Source organism: Neopelma chrysocephalum, unplaced genomic scaffold, assembly GCF_003984885.1.
Source record: "Neopelma chrysocephalum unplaced genomic scaffold, ASM398488v2 Primary Assembly neopelma1_61b, whole genome shotgun sequence".
Taxonomy (NCBI): Eukaryota; Metazoa; Chordata; class Aves; order Passeriformes; family Pipridae; genus Neopelma; species Neopelma chrysocephalum.
This window is the reverse complement of record NW_020897717.1, coordinates 1,332,105-1,357,688: the sequence shown is the minus strand read 5'-3', so window position 1 is coordinate 1,357,688 and position 25,584 is coordinate 1,332,105. Positions and strand designations below refer to the sequence as shown.

General features: G+C 35.3%; 1 protein-coding gene across 3 annotated transcripts in view; it reads right to left on the bottom strand.

Annotated features, from left to right (window-relative positions):
• Positions 1-25,584, bottom strand: part of DNAH8 (dynein axonemal heavy chain 8) — a 134,197-nt gene that overhangs the window by 103,794 nt on the left and 4,819 nt on the right. For all 3 annotated transcript variants that reach the window (XM_027682007.1, XM_027682009.1, XM_027682008.1), the window contains exons 4-20: positions 25,210-25,294; positions 24,220-24,368; positions 22,699-22,888; positions 22,176-22,339; positions 21,046-21,222; positions 20,574-20,687; positions 18,033-18,140; positions 16,218-16,319; positions 14,107-14,253; positions 13,007-13,204; positions 12,393-12,469; positions 11,837-11,936; positions 9,536-9,655; positions 8,342-8,477; positions 7,466-7,653; positions 6,448-6,532; positions 4,213-4,325 (exon numbers count right to left, since the gene is read on the bottom strand). In XM_027682007.1, coding sequence (XP_027537808.1) covers positions 4,213-4,325; positions 6,448-6,532; positions 7,466-7,653; positions 8,342-8,477; positions 9,536-9,655; positions 11,837-11,936; positions 12,393-12,469; positions 13,007-13,204; positions 14,107-14,253; positions 16,218-16,319; positions 18,033-18,140; positions 20,574-20,687; positions 21,046-21,222; positions 22,176-22,339; positions 22,699-22,888; positions 24,220-24,368; positions 25,210-25,294 — 2,253 coding nt within the window. The remainder of the gene's footprint in view (positions 1-4,212; positions 4,326-6,447; positions 6,533-7,465; positions 7,654-8,341; positions 8,478-9,535; positions 9,656-11,836; positions 11,937-12,392; positions 12,470-13,006; positions 13,205-14,106; positions 14,254-16,217; positions 16,320-18,032; positions 18,141-20,573; positions 20,688-21,045; positions 21,223-22,175; positions 22,340-22,698; positions 22,889-24,219; positions 24,369-25,209; positions 25,295-25,584) is intronic.

Sequence of the window (25,584 nt, the reverse complement as noted above, 5' to 3'; positions counted from 1 at the left end):
GCCACAGGATCTTGAATTGCTGAGACTACATGCACTTAAATCCAGTTTGATAACACATTTCTAAAAAGATCAGTAGTGTGCACAATTTAATTTCAGGTAGCCCTTTAAAAACAAAACCTCTTAATTCTTAAGTATTTGCACGTTCCACATTGGGAAACTGAGACATATGAATTCTTGAGAAAGTGAAATCTTGAGAGGAAGTTGGTGTTTCCACCTACTTCTTCACAGATTTCTTGTTATCAACACCATATTTTAAAACTCATTGTATAAACGAAATTAATTCACAGACAGTGTAAGCGAAGACTACTTCTGCACCATAACAGTAATAATCTAATTTTTTTAATGAGCTTCTTTTGGCAGGTCTTTGAACTGATTAGTCTTGAATGTTGGATTGATGAGTGACAATGGAGAGAATTACCTCCCATGCCCCAAGAAACTCTTTAGAAAGTGGACCAAAGACTAAGAATAGCATCTTTAAACTTTTTTTTCTTCTGTTCTGAAAGCTTTGGAACCAATGGAATAGAAGAGAACTCTTGTTCCATGATGTTATCCATGCTAGACTCCCAAAGAATCCTTGCTGGTTTAACTGCAGTTTTAGGCAGACAGGCAGTAATAGAAAGTCAGACCCCAGATCATTCCTGTCATGCAAGATACACTGCTGCTAGATTAAATAAAACAGAGTAACAAAACAAGCTACATCAATATAATTGGATTCTTGTTGATCATTTTATAGGCCACAAGTCTAGCAGTAAGGGAAGGGGGAGCCTACGCAACTTGCTTGATGGGTTAGTCTTCAGTCCTTCTCCTTTTAATCAAAAACCTAGCTTTTTTTGCTGGGTTTTTGATTCTAAATTGCAGCATTGTTAGTGTTCAGTCAACAAGTGAATTATTTTTGTCATGGCAGAATCCAAATAAAACTGACTTCTGTCCAATCTATAATTTTTTACCTGAAATAATCTGCATCTGTCATATTCCGCATCTGTCATATTCCATCTTGTTTTTCACAATATCACTCATGTTTCTGTTTCACATCACTTTTTCCCTATTTGTTTACAATATCCCATTAACAGCAATAAAGGGTCTAACCCAGGTTGAATTTTTTTTTATTGATATGGGAGAGATAAGAAAAGTAAAAAATGTATACAACATACATATTTAAAGGAAATAGTTTTTCTATATAAAAACATGGTTATTTCAGATATACTCACGATCACGAAACTGCTAATCTGACAATCTTTTTCCAGCTTTGGGTTTCAGTAGCAAACAGAGCACTTGATCATAATTACATTTTTCTGCCATACAGAAAAAGAACTAGATATACCCACCACTGACTAACAATCTCCTGTCACAGGAGACATAATTTATGATAATTGTAGAAGAGATAATAGCGTTATGGTTCAACCATCAAGCCAGTAGGGGGATCTGATTATCAAGGTAAATTCCTGAGAAAAAAACCAAACCAACACAGGTACTCAAGCATGTTAAATCATAGAATGATAGAATCATAGAATACCAGGTTGGAAGAGGACTTCAAGGATCATCTGGTCCAACCTTTCTTGGTAAAAGCATGTTCTAGACAAGATGGTCAGTACCCTGTCCAGCTGAATCTTAAAAGTGTCCAATGCTGGGGAGTCCACCACTTCCGTGGGGAGATTGTTTCAATGGCTGACTGTTCTCATTGTAAAAAATTTTCCCTTTTGTCAAATTGGAATCTCCCCATGAGTAACTTGTATCCATTATCCCTTGTCTTTTCTGAGTAAATCCTCGTAAACAGGGGGTCTCCATCTTCTTTGCAGCCATTCTTCAAATACTAGACCACAATGATAACATCTACCCTAAGCCTTCTTTACTCAAGGCTGAACAAACCCATTTCTCTGTCTTTCCCCATATTCAGTAGGCGCTTCCCAGTCCTTTGATCATCTTTGTGGCCTTTCTCTGAACCCTCTCCAGCTTGTCCATATCTTTTCTGTATAGAAGGTACCAAAACTGAACACAGTTTCAGGTTTGACCTGATCAGTGCTGAGCAGAGGGGGACGATGACATCTTTATCTCTGCTGGCGATGCCCTTGTTGATGCAACTCAGCATCTCGTTGTCTTTCTTTGCTGCAGCAGCACACTGCTCACTCTCAAAGAGCTTGTTGTTCACCAGCTGCCCAGGTCATTTGCCACAGAGCTACTCCCCAGCCACGTAGATCTGAGCCTGTGCTGCACTGTTAGATTATGTTTGCCCAGGTGCAAGACCTTACATTTGTCCCTGTAGAACTTCATAGGGTTTTTGTTAGTCCACTCTTCCAGCCTATTCAGGTCTTCTTGCAGGGTGGCTCTCCACTTCCCCACTCAGTTTGGTATCATTGGCAAACTTTGTCAGGGTACACTTGATCCCACCACCCAGATCACTTACGAAGATATTAAATATGAAATAAAAATAATTCAGAAATTATGTGACAAACATTAAGAGAGTGTGGTGGGGGGAAACAGTTTCCCCCCCCCGGGAGCTAAGAAAAGTGGTAACCCCCGAGGGGGTGGTGACCCTTTGGGGTCGAGCCAATGAACGCTCTTGCAAAATATAAACATATCACCCAGACTGGAAAAGAAGAGTAGTGCTAGTTGTTGTTGGAGAGGAGGTAGCCATGTTGTAAGGCCACGAGGAGCAGGGGCAGGAGCCCCTTGGGGGCTCTGGTCCCCCCCCCCACCCCCGGCTTGGGGGCTACAGGGACTTGGAACAGTGTTAAAGCTGGACTGAGTATCTGTAGCTGAAAGCTGGGGGAAGCTTCTGTACCGGGAGCAGCAAAGGGAGCAGTGGCAAAACAGCACTGACCGAGAAGTAGTGGCAGAGAGCCAAGAGATAAGAGCAAGCAGCTAAGACAAGATGCAGCTAAGCAAAGAGACACAGAGTTGTCTGAAGAAAAGGAAAGCAGCAGCAGAAAGAGAACTAAGCCACTAGAGAGAGAGAGTTTGGGGTAAGGACTGCAACCAAAACTCCCCCAAACTCCTTTGAGACCCCTCCTAGGAGGGAGATGGACTCTTGCTTGAGAAGAGTCTCAGAGTGCTACAGCACTGCTGAAAGAGGAGCTAAGAAGCTCAGGTGTACCGGGAAGCTGGACCGGGATGGCCGAAGGAATGTGGAGGGGGTGACCTTGGCCTTCTCCCCTCGCTGCTGCTAAGCTAAGAAGCTAGCTAGCAGCCTGAGATCAGAGCCAGAAGCTCTGCAAGGGGCTTGAATCCCCTGAAGATACAGACCATCACGAAGACCCCTGCGCTTCGTGATATGACTGTGGTGGAGCGACCTTTGTCTGGGTGAACGCAGCCCACGGAAGACCCTTCGCCTGCGTCGAAGGGCCGAGAGGGGCTTGGACCCGCCTCTTGTGTACTGGCAGAGATCCAGCTACAGCTGCTGCATGGAAGACAGAGAGAAACTGCTGCCCTAGGGACTGCTGCTCTGAGAGTGGAAAGCATCTTTTCCTTCTTCCCTCCTGGACTTTTATTTGGGAGAAGAGATTTGATCCATTGTAAATACTATACTGTTTTGTCATGGTAGAGATAGTTAAGATTGTATATGGTGTATTATACTATTTATTTGTACAGTGTATTGTAATATATATTCCCTTCCCCCCATTTTGAGTCTTGTGTGGTGTCTGGAAAACCCATCTCACACTGGGCTGAGATGTGAGAGGGGGGCTTGGACTAGGGAATTGGATTTTGGGGCTCTCAAACCATGACAGAGAGTAAAAACCCTCAGGCTGAATCAGCATGCAGAGGACCGAGGGAAAAGCATGTTCTTCTCCATTTTTTTCTGGGCTGCAGAAAGCGGATGCAGTTTCACAACATGCCTGCTATGAATAGAGTTAATGTTTAAAAGTTCTACACAAAAATTTTCACATGGAATTATCTTTTGTGCAACTGCACTCATGGACAAGCACTCAAAGAGAAGCAGACGTCTCTGAAAATCAGAGTGGATGTCACAGAATTGGAAGACAAGAAGTGGAAATACATTCTACTTCAAAAACAGAAGGAAAACTCAAACACGTGAGGGTGATAATGGGAGAAAATCATTGACTATATCACTCTCCATAAAAAGAACATATTTTAAAGACAACAAAATTTCTATGTATGGTACAAAAATAAGTACAGATTAAGTTCCAATGCAAAGAGCAGTGTACTAGATATAATTTCCCTAAACTTATAGTTTTTTTATATAGTAAGTGGGCATACCTTTCTCAAAAGCTGTTTATATAGATGCAGAACATGATCAGCTTCTTGAAAGAAACTTTCCAGCGTCACAGATGACCAAGTCAACATGGTAAGTCCTTGCCTGAACACAGCTTCAGTCTAACCATAAAAATATAATTTCATTGATTTAAAAAAAAAATAAGAAAGAAACTATTTAAAACAAATGCCATTATTATTAGAATTACTAACATCACTTATTAAACAGAATGATATCTAAGGTTTGGAAGGTTACAGGTTTTCAACAGAAAAATCAAAGATATTTATACAATGTGGAGGAAGAGGATACTAAAGCCTCTAAGGGACATGCTCAGCAAACATCTTCCCTTTCCTGTTCTCCTTGATACTGTCTTTTAGTGGCTCTCACTGCTTCCTGAAATTAAAATCAAGTCCACTATTGATCATACAATATATCTGCTAACACATATCCTGAAACCTCTCAAGAGTATAATTGCTTCTCTTTCCACCTCATGTGTCACTACATAGACATTTTTCACTTTTCCCATTTTGAATCACACTGATCCTCTCCAAGTTTTCTTATAGTCTCAATGCTATTTTAAAGCATCCCCTCTTCCCTAGTATTTCCATTATTGAATTCTTAGTTCTCCATGGTCTGTTTCTTCTGGATTTGTCATCAAGATGTTCGGCATGTAGCTGAAATAATCTCTTTTCCCTGTCACTGTATGATCTACACCAAGGCCCTTCTTCCACTGCAGATCCTGTACCTTTAATGGAGATGGGACTCACGAAAAGAAATACTATTGCCAAGCTATGAACATCATCCTTTCCAGACTCTCATAGAGCTCCTATGAAATTTTTGCCTAATACTCGAAAACTTCTCACTGATTTGCCAGTATACAGCCATCACAGTTTTAAATGTTGTCATCCCATCATCCTTGAAGAGACATAAACTTAATTTTGCTTAATTGCTGAGAAACTTTGAACTTATTTCAGTCATAATTGATTTTAAATAGCCACCTATCATATCTGCTCTTTCATCTTGACGTTTACCAACTCACTGCCTAGAATTAACCCAACCTCTTCATCCTAATACTTCTTTTTGTGATGTCTATATCACAGCTAAAACAACAAACTAAGCTCAAACAGACACATAGCCATTTGCAAATGCAGCCAATATTATCACCTTAACTTATGTGGTTTTTGGGAACGTATTTAACTCCAGTATATTGGGACAATATTGTTACTGGTAACCAACTGGTAACTGGACAATATTGTTACTCGTAACTGGTAACATAGTCAATCTAGAAACACTGTAAGGCTCTACATAGGTTGCTGTCTTACTATGGCACTAATCTAGTCAATAGCTTAGATTTGCTTATTCCATCTTTGGATTTGTGCTTTCCTCTCTTCTTCCTATACACCAAAGGCTTCTCTCCCTTCTTCAAAAAACATTTTAACTTTCTGTTGTTTGTACAATACTCACCCTTCTCTTCTGCCAGTTGTTTTCTCTAACACACAGAGATGCATGACTCCCTTTATGGTATAATCATGTTTACAGTAGTATCATTAAAGTGAAAACTACCATTACTTTATCTCTTTATTATTTAAGTCTTAAGAGAAGGACACATTTTTTGGTTCTCACACTTCAGCATATGCCAGCTATGTAGTTATACAAACTTACACAAACTCTGCCATCTTTTGATGTTACTACGTACAAACAAAAAGGGGAGAGTTACGTAGAACAACCACATACATACACTTGCAAATGTCTGGCAAAATGAAATGGCTTGTGGGACAGATCTCTAATAAAACTGTACCTTTAGTGTAGCATATAACCTTTCTACCCCACTGAAGAGACTCAATTCACAAGGCTAATAATTCTCTCCAAGCAAAGACAAGGATCATGACACTTAGTATTTCAGCTAAATGAAAAGCACAGTTAAAACCTCTAAAACTGGAATAAGTGATAATTTACTTCCATGTCAAAGCTAGAGATTTGTGTAGATAAATAGACCACCAAAGTCCATATTTTTTGTTCTACTGCGCTTATATCTCATAGGCACTAAGATTATTCTATTGTAATACACATTATTTGAGCACTACATGAGGGATGCAAAGAGCAAATTGTTGGTCTTAAAGGTTTTTGTAAAGTTCATTAAATTGGCAGTATGCAGATCCATCTCAATATTTAAGAATTTTAAATCATAATTAAGTTATTTTAACTTCTTATGAAGTATACTGAAGTGCATTTAGCAATACCAACCTTTTGCATTTTTGGTGTCAGTAGATTTACAAACATACTTGGTGTTTCTCGACACAAATCTTCATAACGCTGGACAAGACCCTGTTAATTATTAGAAAGGGTAGTATCAAGCAGAATATTTCAAGTGTTTCTTTATTGAAGCAAACAACGTGTTGTACAATCAAATCATCAGAAAAACATGGAAAGCAGCACAAGGATCTATTTGAAAACAATTTTAGAATTTAACACAGACATTACATACCTATGAACACAATTTCTAGAAAGTAATGAATTTTTTTCATATTATAAAAGGAAGAATGAAAGTCACCTTTGAGCAACGCTGTCTTAATGCACAAAGCCAGACAAAGCATGATCTTTCTCTAGAGCTAAAGAAGCCTTGAATTTTAGTGACTGTAACTTGCAATGCCCTCTTAAAACTGAGTATAATGTGCTTTAGATACTTAAATTAACGTATGAACTCAATTTTAAAATATCATCTTGTCTTATGCCATACACCCACAGGGAGAAGTCTTGTAAGGTACACCTCATCCACAAGATATAGGCTTCTCAAAATACTACAATAGCAAATACTACAATAAGTATCAGAAGTGTGACTTCTCTGGCAGGTAAACCTGAAAAATTCTTCATGTTTTTGTGGCTCGCCAACTTTCAAAATATTCCAGACTAACTACAACCTTTCCTTCTGAAAAACTCTATAAAACTTTGTTTTACTGATTTTCAGACAGTGAACACTTTTTGTGTGCGTTTAATTATTTCATCACCAGAGTATATTTAACCTGCCATGGAGTATAAGAAGTTCATATTTTTATATTTAAGTATCTACTAGCCCCCACAGCAGTTAGGAGGGGGGTTTCAAATGAGATCCTCTATGTCCACCTGTGCATTGCGAAAATTTACTTTAAACTACCTCATACCCAGCATTAGTACTTATATAACTATAGAAAAAATTGTATGATGAAACAGATTTTTTTTTAATTTTTTTTAAACAGCAATCATGATACTTTTCGAGTTTACCTCTAAGCGTAACTTGGTTGACTTCAGTTTATTTTCTATTATTACTATCTTTACTGCTTGCTCCGGTACTTCCAGACCCAGCTTTACCATACATTTGGTCTCTCGCACAATCTCTGGAATCTGAGGATCAAAATTAACCAGGAACTTCTCGGATTTAGGATGACGCACAAATATTGTGGCTTGTAAGGCTGTAAAGACATTCTCATATCAGTTTCTAAGACAAACAGTTGTTTCTGTTCTATAAATTATAATGGAATCCAGATGTGTAATATTATTATACAGGGCTTAAGTATGAATGGTTACTTGTGAAATAGCTTCACATTGTTTTCAGTTAAAGAAAATATACAACTGACTTCCACCATATTGGCTTTCTGCCTTTCTCATCATAAACTAAAGGCTCAGATCCAGTCTTATTTGTGGCATATTTTTTCTGAGCTCAAATTAGAAAATTATGAAATTAATTTTGTAAGGACCTGGAAACACAACACTTGAATATTAAACATTTCTAGGCATAAAGTAATACTTGTCCTTAGAGGGACTGGGATAATACAACTGTATAAATTATTATAGTGGAAAGAAAACAGAAAGAATTATTAAATAGTACACATAAAAATTTCAATACCAAAATTATCATCTTAAATTTGTATCAGTACTGTTTGCAGTCATCCGTCAAACAGTGTAACAGATCTGCAACCCTCTGTATCAAAATCAAGTGTCAAGGCACCACAACTGTATTACTGAGCCTGCTTATTGACTCACGAATAATTTGCACATTTTAAGGGTAAACGATGCTTTAAAAACCTATCTGATTGTATTTGTGTTAGCTCAGTATTCAGTAACAGTTTAAACAAGACAAGTACATATTTAATTACTTACGATATTCTAATTGTGACATTTCCTTCATCCACGCATTATAATAGACTATCTCATATTCCACCAATACATACGCAAGTTTGTTGTATGATTGAACAACTGCTTTACCTTCTGGACTTGCCAAGATATTTGAATTTTTCTATTAAAAAACAGTGCATGAAAATTAAAACTATATCAAAAAACCCCCATACCACTTGGATTTTTCTCAATTTAACTATTGATTATGTATAACTTAATATGAATTACACTTACAGAGTTCTTAAAAACTGTATGATTCAAATTCATAGGGCAATAAAGTCGGTAAAAACTTGTAAGGAATAAATACTAAATAACACAGGTAAGAGCAATTACTTTATTATACTGTGATAAATACATGCAATTCACAGTGAAATAGATGCTCAGTTTTACTCAAAATTGAATAACTAAAAACTTATTGTAAAAGTTTCCTTTTTTAATCAGTAATGATATTTATGCCTGTTTTCTTTGGAGCAGATCAGATGATTCATATTCACATCTGAGGAAAACAGGAAAGCATGCAGTTCTCGGCCCTACAGATTGAGAAGGTCCTTAAATGCATTCAGAGAAGGGCAACAAAGCTGATGTAAGGGCTGGAAGGAATGAGGAAGCAGCTGAGGACTTAGAGCTTGTCTGGAGAAAAGGAAGCTGAGGGAGACCTCCTTGCTCTCTAGAGCTCCATGAGGAGGGTAAGTGGAGAGGGAGGTGCTGAGATCTTCTCCCTGGGATCCAGTCATAGCATGTATGGGAATGGTTCAAAGCTAGGGGAGGTTCAGGCTTGAGATTAGGAAGCATTTCTTTACTGAGAGGATGATCAAACACTGGAATAGATTTCCTAGAAAGGTGGTCAATGCCCCAAGCCTCTCAGTGTTAAAGAGGCTTTTGGACAATGCCCTTAACAGCATGCTTTAACTTTTGGCCAGCCCTGAATGGGTCAGGCAGTTGGACTAGATGGTCATTGTAGATTTCTTCCAACTGAAATAGTCTAGTCTGTTCTATTCTAACATGACATCTTGGATCTACAGCAATGGTTACTGCAGAGCAGTATTCCTATACAATTAAACATGTTGCCTAGCATATAACAAGAGACATTATCATAGCCAGAAACTTTATAATCACTCTACTGAAGTAAGACAGTTCACTGTTACACAAAACACCGAATTTTTCCTCACATCAACTTACATGGAAATAGTTGATTGGTTCGTTTATCCTTCTGAATAACTGTCTCACCCACAATATCTTTCCTGCAATAGGTGGCATGTTTCGAGCCAGAGGAGGGTCATGTTTCTGACTTTGGTAAAGCTACAGTAAGAACAATATCATTAAACACATGGATTAAAAAAATTTGTTGTAATGTTAAATTGTTTTCTCTGGTACCACGATTTCTTCCTCCTCCCAAAGAGATTAAATTTGTGTGGAGGCACACAGCAGTTTATGGAGAGAAAAACATATTTCCTCCTCGACTTGCTACGTTTCTGAGGTGGACACATTGGTATCACTGCCAGTAAGTCTCCATTCTTCATTAACTCATGATAGTTTTTAGCTGTGCTTACTTATGACAGAGCTCTAAGTACATCAGAAGGCATTGCAAACCTAGGAGCTGAGCAGCCAGTATTTAAACCAAGCCTGACAGGTGCAGCTATGTGACTTTAGAGCCATCTGCTGTGAAAGCAAGCTGTTTAAGGAAGGGTTTTTGGGAGAACCCTTGTGAGGCTTTTCCTCCTTTGCTTGGAACTGTCATCAGGAGAGGTCTAAGCTATATTGTTAACTGAGAGTTTACCTGAATAGAAATGTCGACATTGTTCTTCGGTCACATGCATCTGACTATTAGCTAACATATCAGGAGTTGGACTCACTGATTCTTGTGGGCCCCTTCCAAATCAGGATAATCTAGGATTCTATGATACGCACTTTGCTACTAACTTCTAATCAATATGCATGTAGATACTCCTGGGTAAGCAGCCCATGCTTTTATCTGTGCCCAAGATGAGAAAAAAAAAATGGGTCCTCCTCACTGAATGGCTATATTAGAGTAAAAAAAAGTTGGCCTAAAATGATCTCATACAAAATTTGCATTGACAAATTAGTCAATCACTTTGGAACCAGTATTGCAGTGGGAGCAACTTTTTATTAGAAATAACTTTCTTGGGTAAAAAGCAATCCAGTAACACCTAATAAATAACTAGAGCTAGTCAGTATAATTGAGACATATTCTTCAACAGAAGAAAGGAGTATTTGTATCCACCCAATTTTCAGCATCAAAACTCACGCTGTGACAACACAGACTCTGTGATGACACAACTCTTCACTTACTGGTATGTCTTCTTAACCCTACACTGTCTCCTGCACAGTCCCAACAAAAGAAATCCAAGTAGCTTCACAGTGAACTTAAGAGAGGAGCTGACCTGGATGAAACCCTCTCAGAAAACATAGCTGGTTTTGTTTTGTTTTGTTTTTCCCTGGGAAAAAACAGCCAGGGGTAGGCTACATGATTTTTTGAGCAGGCAGTGCTGTGGTAAATATTTTATTTAAATTGAGCCAGTAATTACAGGTTCAGGAAGTGTATATACAGTGTGTAGGTAGAGAAAGGACACTGTAAAGAGTAGTTGAGAGCAGCTTTGCTAGGCTACAATTTCAAGACACTGTTTGGAGGAATCATTTTCTAATAAGCGCAGAGTTTATAGACACTTGGCTCCTCATGTCAACTTTTGTCATTGATCTCACAAAATGTAAACATCTCAAAAAAAATTTTCATCAGTCTGGTTTTCCAGATTCCTTTTATAGTCATTGAAGAAAACGGCCATTTGGAGGGAATTATTTAAATCTTCATGTTACTACGTGAAATGAATCAGATTAACCGACTCTAGAATACTTCCTTCTTTCGTGAGTAGAAAGGGAGTTTAGATATCTAGTTCTGAGGCAGATGTTTATTTTACAGACAAATAAAGTCAGGTTAGATCAATTCTTCTCTAAAAGATTACAACCAAGTTATGTGAACAGTCACCAGAAGTTAATTCTCGTCCTACAGTCATGGTGCACCACACAAATCATGAAATATTACTTTATAATCAACATAAACACAATTTAACTTCATTTTACATGTATTTTATGCTGTCATAGCTTCGATAATAGCAACTTATAAATGCAAATTAACTCCAGAGATCTCATATAATAAAAAAACTAACAGGTATATGCAAGTAATGTACACAGCAAGTAGAGAACACGCTTTTTAAAATTTAATTGATGAAGGAATAACAGAAAATATTTTGGTTTAAAAAGTAAAATTGTGATTACATATTTGCCTTCAAAAGCATGTTTATTGTGTTGCCCACACACTAAGGTCTGTTTGCTGTAACAGGAAGTATGATAATTGAGCTTTGATAATCAATTAGTGAAATAGGCAGAATAAATAAAAATTCATATTAAAATACTTGTGCCTATTTTAACATGATGTTTACAATTTATTGAAAAGAAATGAAATACCTTTTTGGTAGCTTCAAGTTCTGCTACATAATGTTGAAGAATACAACCAGCTGTACGTACTGTTTCTTCTTGAAGGCATGGCATATTCAGATTTTGAAACCTGTATTAAAGATTAGTACCCAAAATTATATTCCTAAAACACAAATAATTGTTTTAATTTATTTTGGGGTATATGAACATTACTTAAAGTGAAAGAAGCACAAATCTAGGAAATGCTTCTGAATTTGGAAAACTTCTTTGCTTTGAGCAAGTTTAAGTAAGCTGAAAATTTCTGCCTTGCTGGGTATTTTTGTTGTTGCTGTTGTATTTTTTCTATGTTTTTCCTTTAGTATCCTCTCATATATACAAAATAATCTAATGAAATTAAGAAACAGAATATATTGATTCACGTAGGAAAGCTACAATATATATTTCATGATTATTAAGTGGTTCAGAACATCAGTAATGAAAAATTGTCAATTAAGCCCTTTGTTCTAAAATTAGCTGTGTTACTTAAATTGCGTTAATCAATAATTTGAAGTCAGTTTAAAATATCTTAAAACATAGTTGCCAATACCTTTGAAGTAACTGAAGTGAGTTCTGTGAAGACAAAATTCTCCCAAAACAGGTACGCATAAAGGTCTGTAGCTGTGTCTAAAGAATAATTTAGTATGTTTAGTATGTTTTTTCTGGTCATAGAATACTATTTTGATGCCTGATATTTTGAAACTGTTACTGTTACTGCTTAAAGCACAAAATAGCAGACTTCACCAGTCTATGCTTAATATAATTAATGAATAGCTAGTTTCAGTCAAATAATCTCTTAAAACGTCATACAATTCTATGAAACAAATCAGTTGCAGCTTTGTTCTGCCCAAAATCTAACCATGTTTCTCCAGGCTAATAAATGGCATCCATGCAGATCATTCTCTCAGGACTCATGATTTTTTCATTTTGGCTGCAGAGTGACAATCATCAGTGAGGACTCTTTGATATATTTTACACCTTCCTTTGAAAGTAGAAGAAAGAACGGAAAAAGCCTCCCTCCAGACAAACACAAACTCCTGTTCATTGGAAGAACAACAATATAGCCTATTCACAATCCAAAGTCTCACTGACACTCAATTCGATACTGAGCAAGTAGTGATGACATTCTTCCATGAGTAAATTATAGGTAGCAATACTACTTACCTCTAAACGTTCAACTTCTGTCATGAATTTCACAAAATCCACGTCAAATTCTGTGTTTTGTGGATCAAGGACGTCATATTGTTTCTTTTGAAATATGTGGAAGATATTTTTGAATTTTACTGCCATAAGATCTATACCTTCAATTGCACACAGGCTCAGTGCACTAAAAGTTTTTTCTACAGCTATCATCTCTGTAATCTGAAATATAGACATTATATTCATGCTCATAACAAATTATTTGTTACTTCCTCTATAAACTAAAACATGAGTAAAATAAAATAAACAACAGACACTTCTCTAGCTACTGCATTCACAAATGTGGAGTTTCTGAGCTTCTGAATCAAATATCTTCAATAAAGCATTGTTAATCCAGTTTTCAACATCAGTTCTCACCACAACCCAACACAAAGTAAAATAATCATTGTTCTTCTTTGTGATAGGGGATTTATTTTTTATGTGGAAAGAGTTAAAACATGACATATGCATACTGATAACAAAAAGATAATTCAAAGAATAAAAAAACCAATCCTACAGATTAGTATGTATATTGCATGATGAAGAAATGCATCAAAGACTCACGGAATTCCTACGCTGTGATGACTGCCCCATTATCACCTTATCCCTAGTCTGACCTTATTCTGCACAAGAAGCACCTATTATCATTTCCACACAAACTCTATCAATGCTAGTTTAAAAACCCTTCATTGGGTTACCAAGCTGAATGTTAAGACCACACCAAAGAGCAGAATCATCTGAAGAATTGTATTTAGCAGTAACAGGATACCATTCAAAAAAGCAAAGGTGCCTTATTTTTCACATAATTTTAAACCTCCTAGAATAATGACGTAAGTCTAGATAATTAGGTTATTTCTCTCCGCACTAACAGAGACAAATTGACAAGCTCAGAAGGCAATTGTGAGGTAATTGCCCAAAGTATTGGGTTGACTTACTCTGTGGAAGTACCTAGTTTCTCTCAATAAAGAGTTACAAACTCTTTTACAAGATCATTAGGAGCATGTATGCTGACAAGTGTCCATTTTGTAAACTGCTCTTTGGAGAGGCGTTTCTTTACCAATAATAACAGCACACAGTACACTCACTTTTTCTAATCTCCTACAAAAAGCTTCGGATTTTCCAAAAATGTACATTTCCGATACTTCAAATGCCTTTTCTCCTAGAGTTTCCAAAATCTCTTGCTTAGCTTCACGAAAGCATTTCTGATATTCTTTCAACAGACACGTGCAGTCCTAAAAAGTGAAGGAATAAATGCCATACTCATTACGCTACGCTTATGGGTGAGAGACTAGAGAACTCAAACCAACTCTCATTCCAAAGTGGTTAATTATCACTGAAAATAGTTACAGGCAGTAACGACTTACATACAGTGGTTTTCTTTCTGCATCTGTAGCAAATGTTTGCAACATATGAACACACAATAGTACAGTACAGTACAGTAAAAGATGTAGCATTGGGAAATGAGTCACCAAAAAAGAACAGGAAAGTTTTAGTTCATGTTAAAGTCAGTAGTGGTTTAGAGGCCCACAAAGAGCAGATGATGGCTTCTGCTCTAAATGAGGCATTTGGAGATGTCCAAATGAACAGAATGAACAAGAAAAGCCATTAACTTAAGAAAGGTCAGACTGTCTGCTGAATAAGGACAGAATATGGCATAACAGAGTAGTCTGTTTGGAACTCTCAGAGGACTTAAAAGAAATTGGTTATTCAAATTAATGTATGTTGACAAGTCTGAATTAAAGGGATGTTGAAGAATCAGTTGATTATTTAAGACTTGTGCCTCTGAGACAGGGTCACTGACATTCTTGTTTACAGATCCTTTGGGGTGGATTAGAGCAAAACAACACCGAATGACTTATGAATATATGTGGCAGGTATATTCTGAAAACAGTTTGGTTGCAGTAGAAAGAAGGTATGCAGCCTTATTTTCTATAAAAATATCACAAAGAAAATATACAAGGAAAAGAAAGAAAGAGAAGGAAGTGACAAGAGTCACTCAGTAGAGAAGAAAGATATCACCACCCATGGATCCAGCGACAAGACTTGATTGTTGCCATTTCAACATCAGAGTGATGGTCACAGTCTTGTTCCTTTGGGGATGGGGGCCCCCTAAACAAGGAGTTCTACACTAAGACCTTATCAGATGTAAAAACTGTGACTGATGAGAAATGTGAGAAATGTGAAGTCTATAGTCACTGGAATACAAACTTTTCTGCTAGTTCTTGTCAAACAGAAAGCAGATTTTATCACACATACTGGAAGTTACCAGGCTGTCTGAATATGCAGGTATATATAAAACAAGTGGCTATGAATCACAGGAAATTGAAAAAAGTCCTCATTGAAAGAAATGTTCAGATCTTCAAAAATATACAAATACTAGAATGAACACTGAGCAACACGATTGGAAACTGGGTGTATATTTCTCTCATTGAATAATGAGGGCTTGTCAGCTGTACACCAGCCTCAAGATTTCCTCATTGAAACAGATGAATTATTAGTATCAGATCATCCTGTCAGTTAGGAGAGATATATTTAAATATGTTTTTTTTTTTTAGCTCTGGACCTAATTTTTAAAGGACTATGAAATTCTATGCCTTTTGGGGAAGGAACTCAGTAGCTGAGGTCTGATAAAGGAGAAGGTGGAAATGATGTCAGAATTGGCAAGCAGTAACCTCACAGCTGCACATTTTGCCCTGGCACACTGCATGCGCTTGATTTGTTCTTCATAGGTCACCATCAGATGAAGAAGAGGAAGACTATCTTAGCAATGAACTTTCATGATATGTCAAGAAAATCTTGTATTGGTAAGAACTACTGTAACAATGTCATATCTATTCAAATATCAAGTTCCCCATGATAGAGGAAGATGGTACCATACCAAAGGTATCTCCTCTCCCATGTCCCCTCTTCCTCAAGAGGGAAGAATGTGGATTATGCAGGATGGAAAAATTCCTTGGCTGCGCATATGGTGAAGATGCCAATTCCAAGGTCAATAACAGACTACACTGATAAAGATGAAGCCATTCTAATTTCAACAACGCCAACGGGCTAAGAATTGGGAAAAATATTTGAAGTATCATGAAATAAAAGAGCAAAGACGTGAAGCATTTAATACATATTGATATGAACTTCCTTCTGATATCAATAGGTAATCAATAGGTTTGATAGGTAAATAATAAAACACCAAAATACAAACCTTAATTTTTTCAGTGATTGTTGATGTCTCCTGTTCCCAGACCTGAGACAAGCCTCCATCTGTAATATATGCTTTACATGTTATGACCATTTGATTTGTAACCTAGACAAAAAAACAAAGTAGGTCTCAAGCTTAATAGGAAATTCGTCTGTTTCACAAAATCTAACAAAATTCCGACATGCATGTATTACTATCAGATTTTGAATAAATTTTGTCTTTGGGAATAAGAGTAGCTAAATATTATATGCAATAGGCATAACAAACACCCTATAAAAACCCTGAGAACACTCTCAGAAACGCATTTAAGTCCCAGGACATATTTGTAAGTCCTACAAGTTCAGCAATACATATATATAAACACTGAAGGTTTTCAATCATAATTTAAGAACAAAAAGAATTTATTTAATTCCAACTATTCTTCCCCTACATTGTCATCTTTACACTTTGCAGCATGTGCATCCTTATTTAAAGACTGCCCTTAAAGACTTTGCTATCCTAGCAGTATGTCTTTACCTTGGCTTCCCATGCCTATAAAAAGGAGAAAAGATTCTTCTACTTCTCAACCACAAAACTCCAAATTTAGTAATGACAGAAAAAGAGAGAGAAGTATGTGCAGATATAGGAGACGTATCACAGAGAACAGCTACAGGTAGATAATTTTTTTGTCTATTAAGTAACATGAACAATTCAAACCAGTTCTTCTGACATTAGAGTACTGTAAAGCAGGTCTTAAGAATCCCTAACTGAGTAAAGACTGAATATTGCACACCAAAGGCAGCCTCAAACTGTAACAAAATGACTGATGAAGTTGTAGATAGGATGTCACCTCTAATGATCATTAAGTGGAAACCAACAGTAAGGAGGACCTTAAACCACTGAAATAAAATAGAGATTTTTCCTTGTTATTTCTTGGCACAGCCTCATGTAACCAGTTTATTGTTAGCCTTTGTACTAAAATGCACACTCCTTTGGGCCATTAAATAACAGACGCTAGCAAGAGTCAATACTCAAACATGTAAAAAACCACTATATGACAGGCAATATATACCTAACCTATGATATATGGAAAACAGCCCCAGCCATGAATAAATATGGCCTCAAAAGAGCATGTATTTCTTAATATCCTAATTCAAATTGAAGTGTAACAAAACTTGACATTAAACTCTGGACTGTTGAAAAAAAAAAAGCAAAGTTGTGTAGTGAGGATCACTGTGAATTTCCTCTGTATGCTCAATGGAGGTGTGTGTTTTAAAGGATTTCTTTGCTATAAAACCATTATCCAAAACAGTTTTTCGTGCAGTGAATACCTGGATTCTGCAAAAGACATAAGTATAAACACATAGCCTGTCTTAGTTTCTGTTTTAAAGTGGAAAACTTTATGACCTGAAGTTTAATGAACTTTTCAAGTATGACTTTGGAAAACAGGAACCTTTTGTCTTTCACGCCTTTTTGAGGAATGGCCTGGTCAGATTGATGGCCATCTGCCAAATTAGGTCTTTGAGGCTGATAATAAAAGAATCTTTGTGGAGTCTGTGATTTAGGAAACAACTGATCAGATTAATTCAGGTCAGAAGATTAATCAAGAACATAAGAAAAAAACTGACAGAACCAAGAATAACAACGAAGTTCCTTCCAGAAGACAAGTCTGTAATCCAAGTTTAATCTTCTCCTGATCAACAGAGTTCTCTTCCATTCCCACGCAGACCCCCACTATTTATTATAATTTTTTAACAAATGTTCTCCTGATTTAAACAAAATTTCTCTTCTGGAAAATTACATAATTTTTATAATTAATATTTTGCTTAATATATTTACCTTTATAAGCAATGATGTCATTCTCTCAGAAGTATTGTAATATTTTGAAACACCATGAATCATTTGTACAGCCTTTATCAAATTTGGTATTCCATGTGTCATTGATACCTTAAAGCAGAGTTTTGAGAAAAATTTTACTTCCAATTCTTAGCAAATATATTTCTATTCTATTGACAACTTTTAATTCACATTTTTCCCTAAATCACATGAACAAATCTATAAAATGCCATGGCATCTTAACAAAAGGTTTCTTGTAAAAGAAAAAAACTAACCATGCTCAATAATGTTTCAAACCTCAACTAATAAGAACAATAAAAATACTTGATCAGTTGGTAAGAAATGAAATTAAAGTTATTATAAGATATGAATAATTCGTATGTGTTATTTTGATGAACAAAACTGAAAACCGATTCAAAAAGTACAGCTTGGATTTTTTGGCACAGTCAGAAGTATTTTTCTAGCACCTCACAGCAGTTGTCTGTGATGAATGCTTTTGCTTTCCTTCAAGTAGAGCTGCTAAATATACTTATGCAATTTCATTGTGATAACGATCTTTACATAAAATGTTTAATTCAGACATTTCATAAAACTAATAGAATAATTGTTCCAATGTTAGTTTCATTAACAAATGCCTAAATCATTCAATTATCATATGAAACACCTAAATCATTCACATATTTCATGTAATCAGTGTTCATGTCGTTAAAATCATATTGTGGAATTACAAGTACTCTGCAACTCAATCACTTCTGAAGTATTTGGGAGGAAAAAAAAAGAAGAGAGGTGAAAAATTATAATACATTAACATTATCAGAGGCTTGTCAAAATGTAATTCACAACATCAAGAAAAGTAATTTTGGCTGTCACCCCTCAATGGAGAAATCAAGCTCCTGGAACTAACTTTGGGCTGCAAACTCAAAGTAAACTTATACTGTGGGTAGACATAGCAGGCATTTGCTTTTAGCAGGAGTGTGAAAGAAATGCTATATGGTATAAAAACAATCATCTGTGTCCACGTTGTTCATCACCACTACCACTCCTGAAATGGAATCAGGAGATTCTGAGTCTATCGGTTTTCTTTTTCAATTCTTGACAAAAAATAAAACCCCGAATACCAGATTGTACAGAAATTTCTTTGATTCAAAGCCTTAAGTTAAATGTTCAGTCTGAATTTTCATATATTAACCCACTTCAGCTACAAATCTCACCATGTGATACTACACACACAAAATGCCGTATTTTATTATACACACACTAAGTATCATATTAAGTCTGCATATATTCCATTCCTCATTCACTAATAATGTAAAACAGTTTTCCATACCAGATATTGAATTCAACTCAATACAGAGTGAAGTTCTTTTTAAACAAGGGTATATTTAGCATCGTTTTTTAAGCTGAATACCATAGAAAATCTTTCCTAAATTAACTTGATCTCTGGAACATGTTCAAAGACATTAAACAGAAATTCAAATACATCCAAATTGTTCCAGACTAAACAAAAAACAGTAGTTAATTATCTTATATTAGTAAAATTATGAACTCTTCAATGGGTTTCCACCCAGAAATGGAGTGTTTGTGATAAAAAGAATTTTTGTCTTCTTAACACCTACGAAGTAGCTCATCATTATGGCCTGGTACCTGGCTCCCTCTAGTGATACTTTGAAGAGATGAAGATAAACAGGTTAGTAATACTGTTAATCATACTTGTCTCTTATACTATTCCATGCAATATCAGTTCTATGTCATATATTATCAGTCTTCTTGCTTCCCCTCAGTTCAAACTTCATAGTAGGATTCTAAGCTGCCAGAGGTTCAAAAGAAATGCAACAGAGGACAGGAGGCATATAGGACCAAAACACGAAGGACTTAAAACAAAAGAGCATTATTTTTCTAGAGTGCTTCCTCCTTTCATCCTATCCTGCATCATTAGGAAAATTCACCTGTTATAATAATTAATGATTCCTACACCTATTAAATAATATCTTGAACTAAGGCCAAATAGCGTACATTTACAAGTAATTATTTAAATGCTGACTAGCTGGTATTTCTGCAAACAGAGGCAGCTAATACTATATTTGATATTAAAACATTATTTTACCCATTTAGGACCTCATTAGGTTTCATTATCGTCTACACAACTGAAATTTTGGTACTTTGGTTTCAGCTATGTGATCATTCATTGACACATATGGAATTTTCAGTGGAAGGCGTACTTTGAGATTCTTGTATTATAAAATATGTACCTTGCTTAATTGCTTTTTAGAATAATATTGGTAACAGAACTGACTTATTAGGCAATAATATGTATTTATGTTTATTGATTAAATACCTATTCTAAAATACTATATTTTATGTAATATATAAAATAAACTAATGCTTCAACATTTAGCTTGACAGGCATTTAGAAAAAAACCAGAAAAATAGGAATGTAAATCAGAAAATATCACTTTAAACCAAGTACAGGAAGATTTATTTTGCTCTGGGCATTCTAGGTAAACTCATAAACTATGCTTAAAAAATGATGAAAGGCATACTTACAACATCAGTGATATAAAGTGGCCGACAAACTTTTTCAAGTGTGTTTAAGTATTTCACATTATCCTTTGACTCATTAGCTGCATCTGTGATTCTGGCGTCTAACTCTTGCCATGTCTAGTGGGAAAATAGTACTGTAAAAACTTCATACATAGTGAACTATTCCCTTAATTTGCACTTATTTGCCAGAAGTAAACCTTGGTAAATGAATTTTTAAAAGGCATTGTCAAAGCAAGCAATAAAAGTTATTTTATTATATTTTTATATATATAATATATTTTATTATAATTTTTGGCTGTATGTCTGTAATGTCTTGTGCTTTATCTTAATACCTTAAGCACACCAGCATCATACCTAAATTTTTCTCTTTTAATTCTCCTCAGCAAATCTCTTTTAGATGCAATGAAAAAAACCTGAAAACATAAGCTTTACCTACTATAGTAAAAAACAACATAAAAAAGAAAGAAATAATTACCCTTAGTAGTTTAGAATGTCCAACTCTCAGAACACTAATGACAGCTTTACAGTTTTGTCCTTTGATCTGCTCGATAATAAAGTTCAATTTAGCAGACATATATTTCCAGTGCTCCAGTTCAGTCAGTGGACCTGAATCATTAGCTTCTCTCCTTATCTCCTTGCTCTCAAGCAGAACCTGCAACCAATTTAAAAAAAAATAAAAAATCAAATGTCTACTACAGAGAATAGACAACTCACTATAAAGAAGAAACACTCTTGAGGATAGTCATTTAATAAGGAACAAGCTTGCAGTTCATGACACATGAAAATAGGTCCCATTTGGAAAAGCATTCTAAGTCTGAATTGCACTTAATCATATTCTTAAACTGAAATTAAGGCAATTAAAATGTATTTTCAACTCCTGTCATAAACTGAGTGAATATCAGCATATACCTATATTTCTCTCTTTAATCAGAATCTATGAATTGAAATGCACCAAATGTAACTTCACTAGTAAAAATCTTCAAGAGCTACTTTAATGAAATTATTAAATATCACTCATAAATGTACCCATTCTTATGTGGATAAACATGCAGACAGCTCTTTTTATGTCTTTTACATTTTTATTCTTGTGAGCTAAACACACTAAACAGACAGATTCTCATTTTGACAAAGGATTCTGTGTTTTTCATGGAAGTCTGAGACACTAATTTCTTGGATAACTGAGACCTTCCCACGCAATACTTACGAAGGACAAAAAATGTCCTGCTGGTCCTCGTCAAAGATCTTTCTAGGAGTAGTATCTCACACCACGAGTGGCAGGAGACACTTCACTGGCAGTGTACATTTAGGTATGTTCTATATACATATATGGTCCTCACCAGTGTTATTACTCCTGCATCCTTCTGTTCTCTTTTTCTTACTATTTGTGTCTTGATTGTTCAGAAACTCTTATTCTTGCTAGACTGTAAGTTCCTAAGGATAAGGACTATCTGCTTAACTTCACTTGTGCATGGAAGCAAAGCACTTGTCTTAACTTAGGTGGAGAAGCAGTTGAGGCTTTTGGCTAACTATAGGCAAGTCTCATATATCATCTATGAACATCTATCTATATTCATGCTGAATAGATGTGTTAAAACAACAACTTACATGTTCAATTTGTTTATACCATATCATAAGTACTTCCTCTAATTGGCGAACTGTGTCGTAATTGTCAGCTGCTGCAGCTATTTTCTCAAAGGATCGGAGTTCAGAAAAATTTATGTAATCTATTTTTTTCAACTCAACAGTTCCTTCAATGCTTGCTGCAGCACCTGAAAAAAAGGAAATTACAATATAAAACCAATTAAGACTTTAAAATAAATTTCTACCAGTCTAAGCAATTTAAATTTCAAAATGTTTATGTCCACACTCAGTGCTGTTTCAATATAATAGCCACTTTACTGTACTCACATAAAGCAGAAAATTCTAGTTTTAAATTGTGATCCTCCTTAAAAGTAACATATCACTATTTTCTCAAGAAAATAATCAACCCACGTATTTATTATGCAAGTAATTGATAATTTTATTTTTCTTGCAGAATGCGAAAAGAACCTTATCTATGTGCTACTGCCTTTAAATGGAAATCTTTAAGTAGATTTGATCTAGTATCTTTCCTAAATGCAATGCTTACCTTCTAAAAATGAAAGGTATCTGTTAATTGTTTCCAGAAAATTTTGTTTGTCTTTTATATCCTCTTTGGTCTCACTTAAAGTACCCCAGTTGCTTGTTGTGAGTATAGCAGGGAGAAAAACCTTTTCTATCATATTCTTAAGACCGCGTAGGAGTCCTTCTGTGGCATCGAAAACACCAAACAAGATCTCCTGCATTGTAACAAAATGATTGTTAGTAATGTAGTAACTTAATCTAGAAACAGTATTTTAAGTTCAGTGTATTTTCACAAAAGCACTCCAATATGCCAACTAAAACTTTAATTTAAGGAGAGAAAATCTTTAAAAAATACACCTCCAATGTGCCCATAAGATGGTGTTCTCAATAAAAAAGGGAAGTCAATAATGATTTAATAGAGTTTTAGAAGGCTGTCAGGTTATGCTTTTGTAACTTCAGTTATTTCCCTATCATACAGGGAGTTTGGAAATTTTTAAATCGTAGAAAAACATCCCCACTTAAAATTAGCTACTAATTCATGAAATGAAAGTAGCAAAAAGTGCTCTGAGTGTTTATATCTGAAATTATATTAGAAGCAGTTATCTGACCGAATGTATACTACTTTGGATGAGATGAAATTTTTTCCTACTCTCCAAAACTAAACTTTACAAGTTCTGATTATTTTCAATATTCCAGTATTTTAAATGTCTTTCAAATAAGCAAGTATTAACATACTTCATGCAACAAACTTCCTAGAACATAAATTGCCCTTCCTTATCTCTTCAGTATTTGGAATGTATTTGGAAGGGACTTGATGCAAAAGTAATATTTATGACCAATATTTAAACTCCTGATAAAAACAGATTTTGTATCTCACTTCTAATGGTGCTTTTCCTCTTTCACCTTCTTAGCTCTCCAAAGGAATGGAATATTTTAATATAAAATATATAAATTAATATTGGATTTTCTGTTTGAAGAATTTGAAATTATATTAATTAAAAGATATATATGTAAAACTGTTTCTTTGCAATTCACAGTCCCTCAAATGCTGCATGAGTATTAAGATGTGTAGCTATAAAAAAGAACAAAGCCTACACTTATCCAAGAATTTGTCTTGTAAAGCAGAAAAACTCATGCTACCTAATTTACATAGGATAACTGTGTATTTTGCACATTCAAAGACATGTAAAACAGAATGGTACAGGTAAACTATTTGTCTCCTGGTATTTGCAATAGTCTTCTGTGTGTCCTTGTAGTTTATAGAGATTTTTATCACAACTAAAATGTACTTAGTGGCTTTAACTGCTTCAGAAACATCAAGGGGAATAAGAAATTAATCTAAATGCTGACTTCTTTAGCAAGAATCCTGTAAGACATTAGATTCACAAGATATCCTGAGTATTTGCTGAAGTAATACCGCTATCCATCGTCCACCAAAAATGGAGAGCAAAGTGTGTGATAAAACTTAACATTCAAAAAATGCAGTTACCAGTAATTTTAGGTATGTGTCAATATTGAAAAAAATAATGAAACAGAAAATAGCTACCTCATGTATAGTTTTTTCATTTACGGCACTGTCATTCTTACAACGAACAAAAAATAAGCATAGTCCTATGATTTTGTCTGGTGCCTTGTCCACATAAAATTGCATCACTTTACTTCCTTTTGCAGCACCTGGAATTATCCGACCACACTCTGAAAAGGAATTTCATAGGTGTCACTATTTTAAAAAGTGAAGGTATTATAAAATGCTTAAATCAATGTAGGAAAAGAAAACTGAACACATAAATAATTTATTTTCTTCTTTTGTAAGAGAACAAAAACCAGCAGAATTTGCAACTGTAATTAACCACACCACTAGAAATGTACACCAAACAAATACCATATATCTTACAAAGCTATTTTGGCACATTGTACTGCATAGAAAAGGTAATTTGTTCAGGCTTATCATTCTGGAACAATTTGCTGGTGACTAAGGTACTTTGTTTATTCACATTCATCCTATCAAACAAGACATCAGGTCTGAGTGAGAACATAGAGACTATGAATACCCTTGGGTCCTCTGTGGATATAATCCTATGCAATTTGATAGTTTAACATGTATAGGTAAGGGGACAGCATGTGGAGTGATTAGAGAATCATTAGGGAATTCAGACATTAAATTCTACTTCTCTACCAAGCATCTGAAAACTGAAAAATTTCAAATATTTATAATAAATGCAAATTCAGACAGGTTTTATGAAAGTGCGTTCTAATGAACTGGGGGCAAAATTCCCATATGAAAAAGTTGCAACCAATTCAGCATTTTAGGAGAATGTTTTATAGCCTTCCTCCCAAGAATTGTTAAAATTGAGAATTTTTTTCTAAACAATTTAAGTTGAAACAAGCATTTAAAATATTAATTTTCAGTTCTTAGAGCAAAAGGTTGCAAAATTCTGAACAAGTGAAAAATAGATTTTTTCTGGGAAACATCAAGCAAAATGAGCAACACAATGCACTATTACATTTGCCTGTATTAATATTGCTAAACATGTACCTATTCCTGGTGCATCTCCTTCTTGATAGAAAATTTTCAGTGCTTTTCTTCCTCGCTTGGCAAAAAAAGAATCAAAGGCCTCCAACTATTAAATCAAAAGTAAATGCTTGTTACTCAAAATATTTTTATGTGCCTTTAGGACACGCAAAACTAATTTCACTATGCTGCTTTTTAAAGTTTTGTTGGAATGCAAGGTTTATCCTCAAATATTGTGAGAAGATACAAAACAGCGTATTAGATATTTCAAACATTGCCTTCAAGTACTGAACCACACATGGGTGGCCTAGCTCCTGGTAACTGTGCATCAAACATTTATGATCTTGTCCAGTAACACAGAGATGTTGGAGAACATTCTGCCACTCACAGAGATCAGTA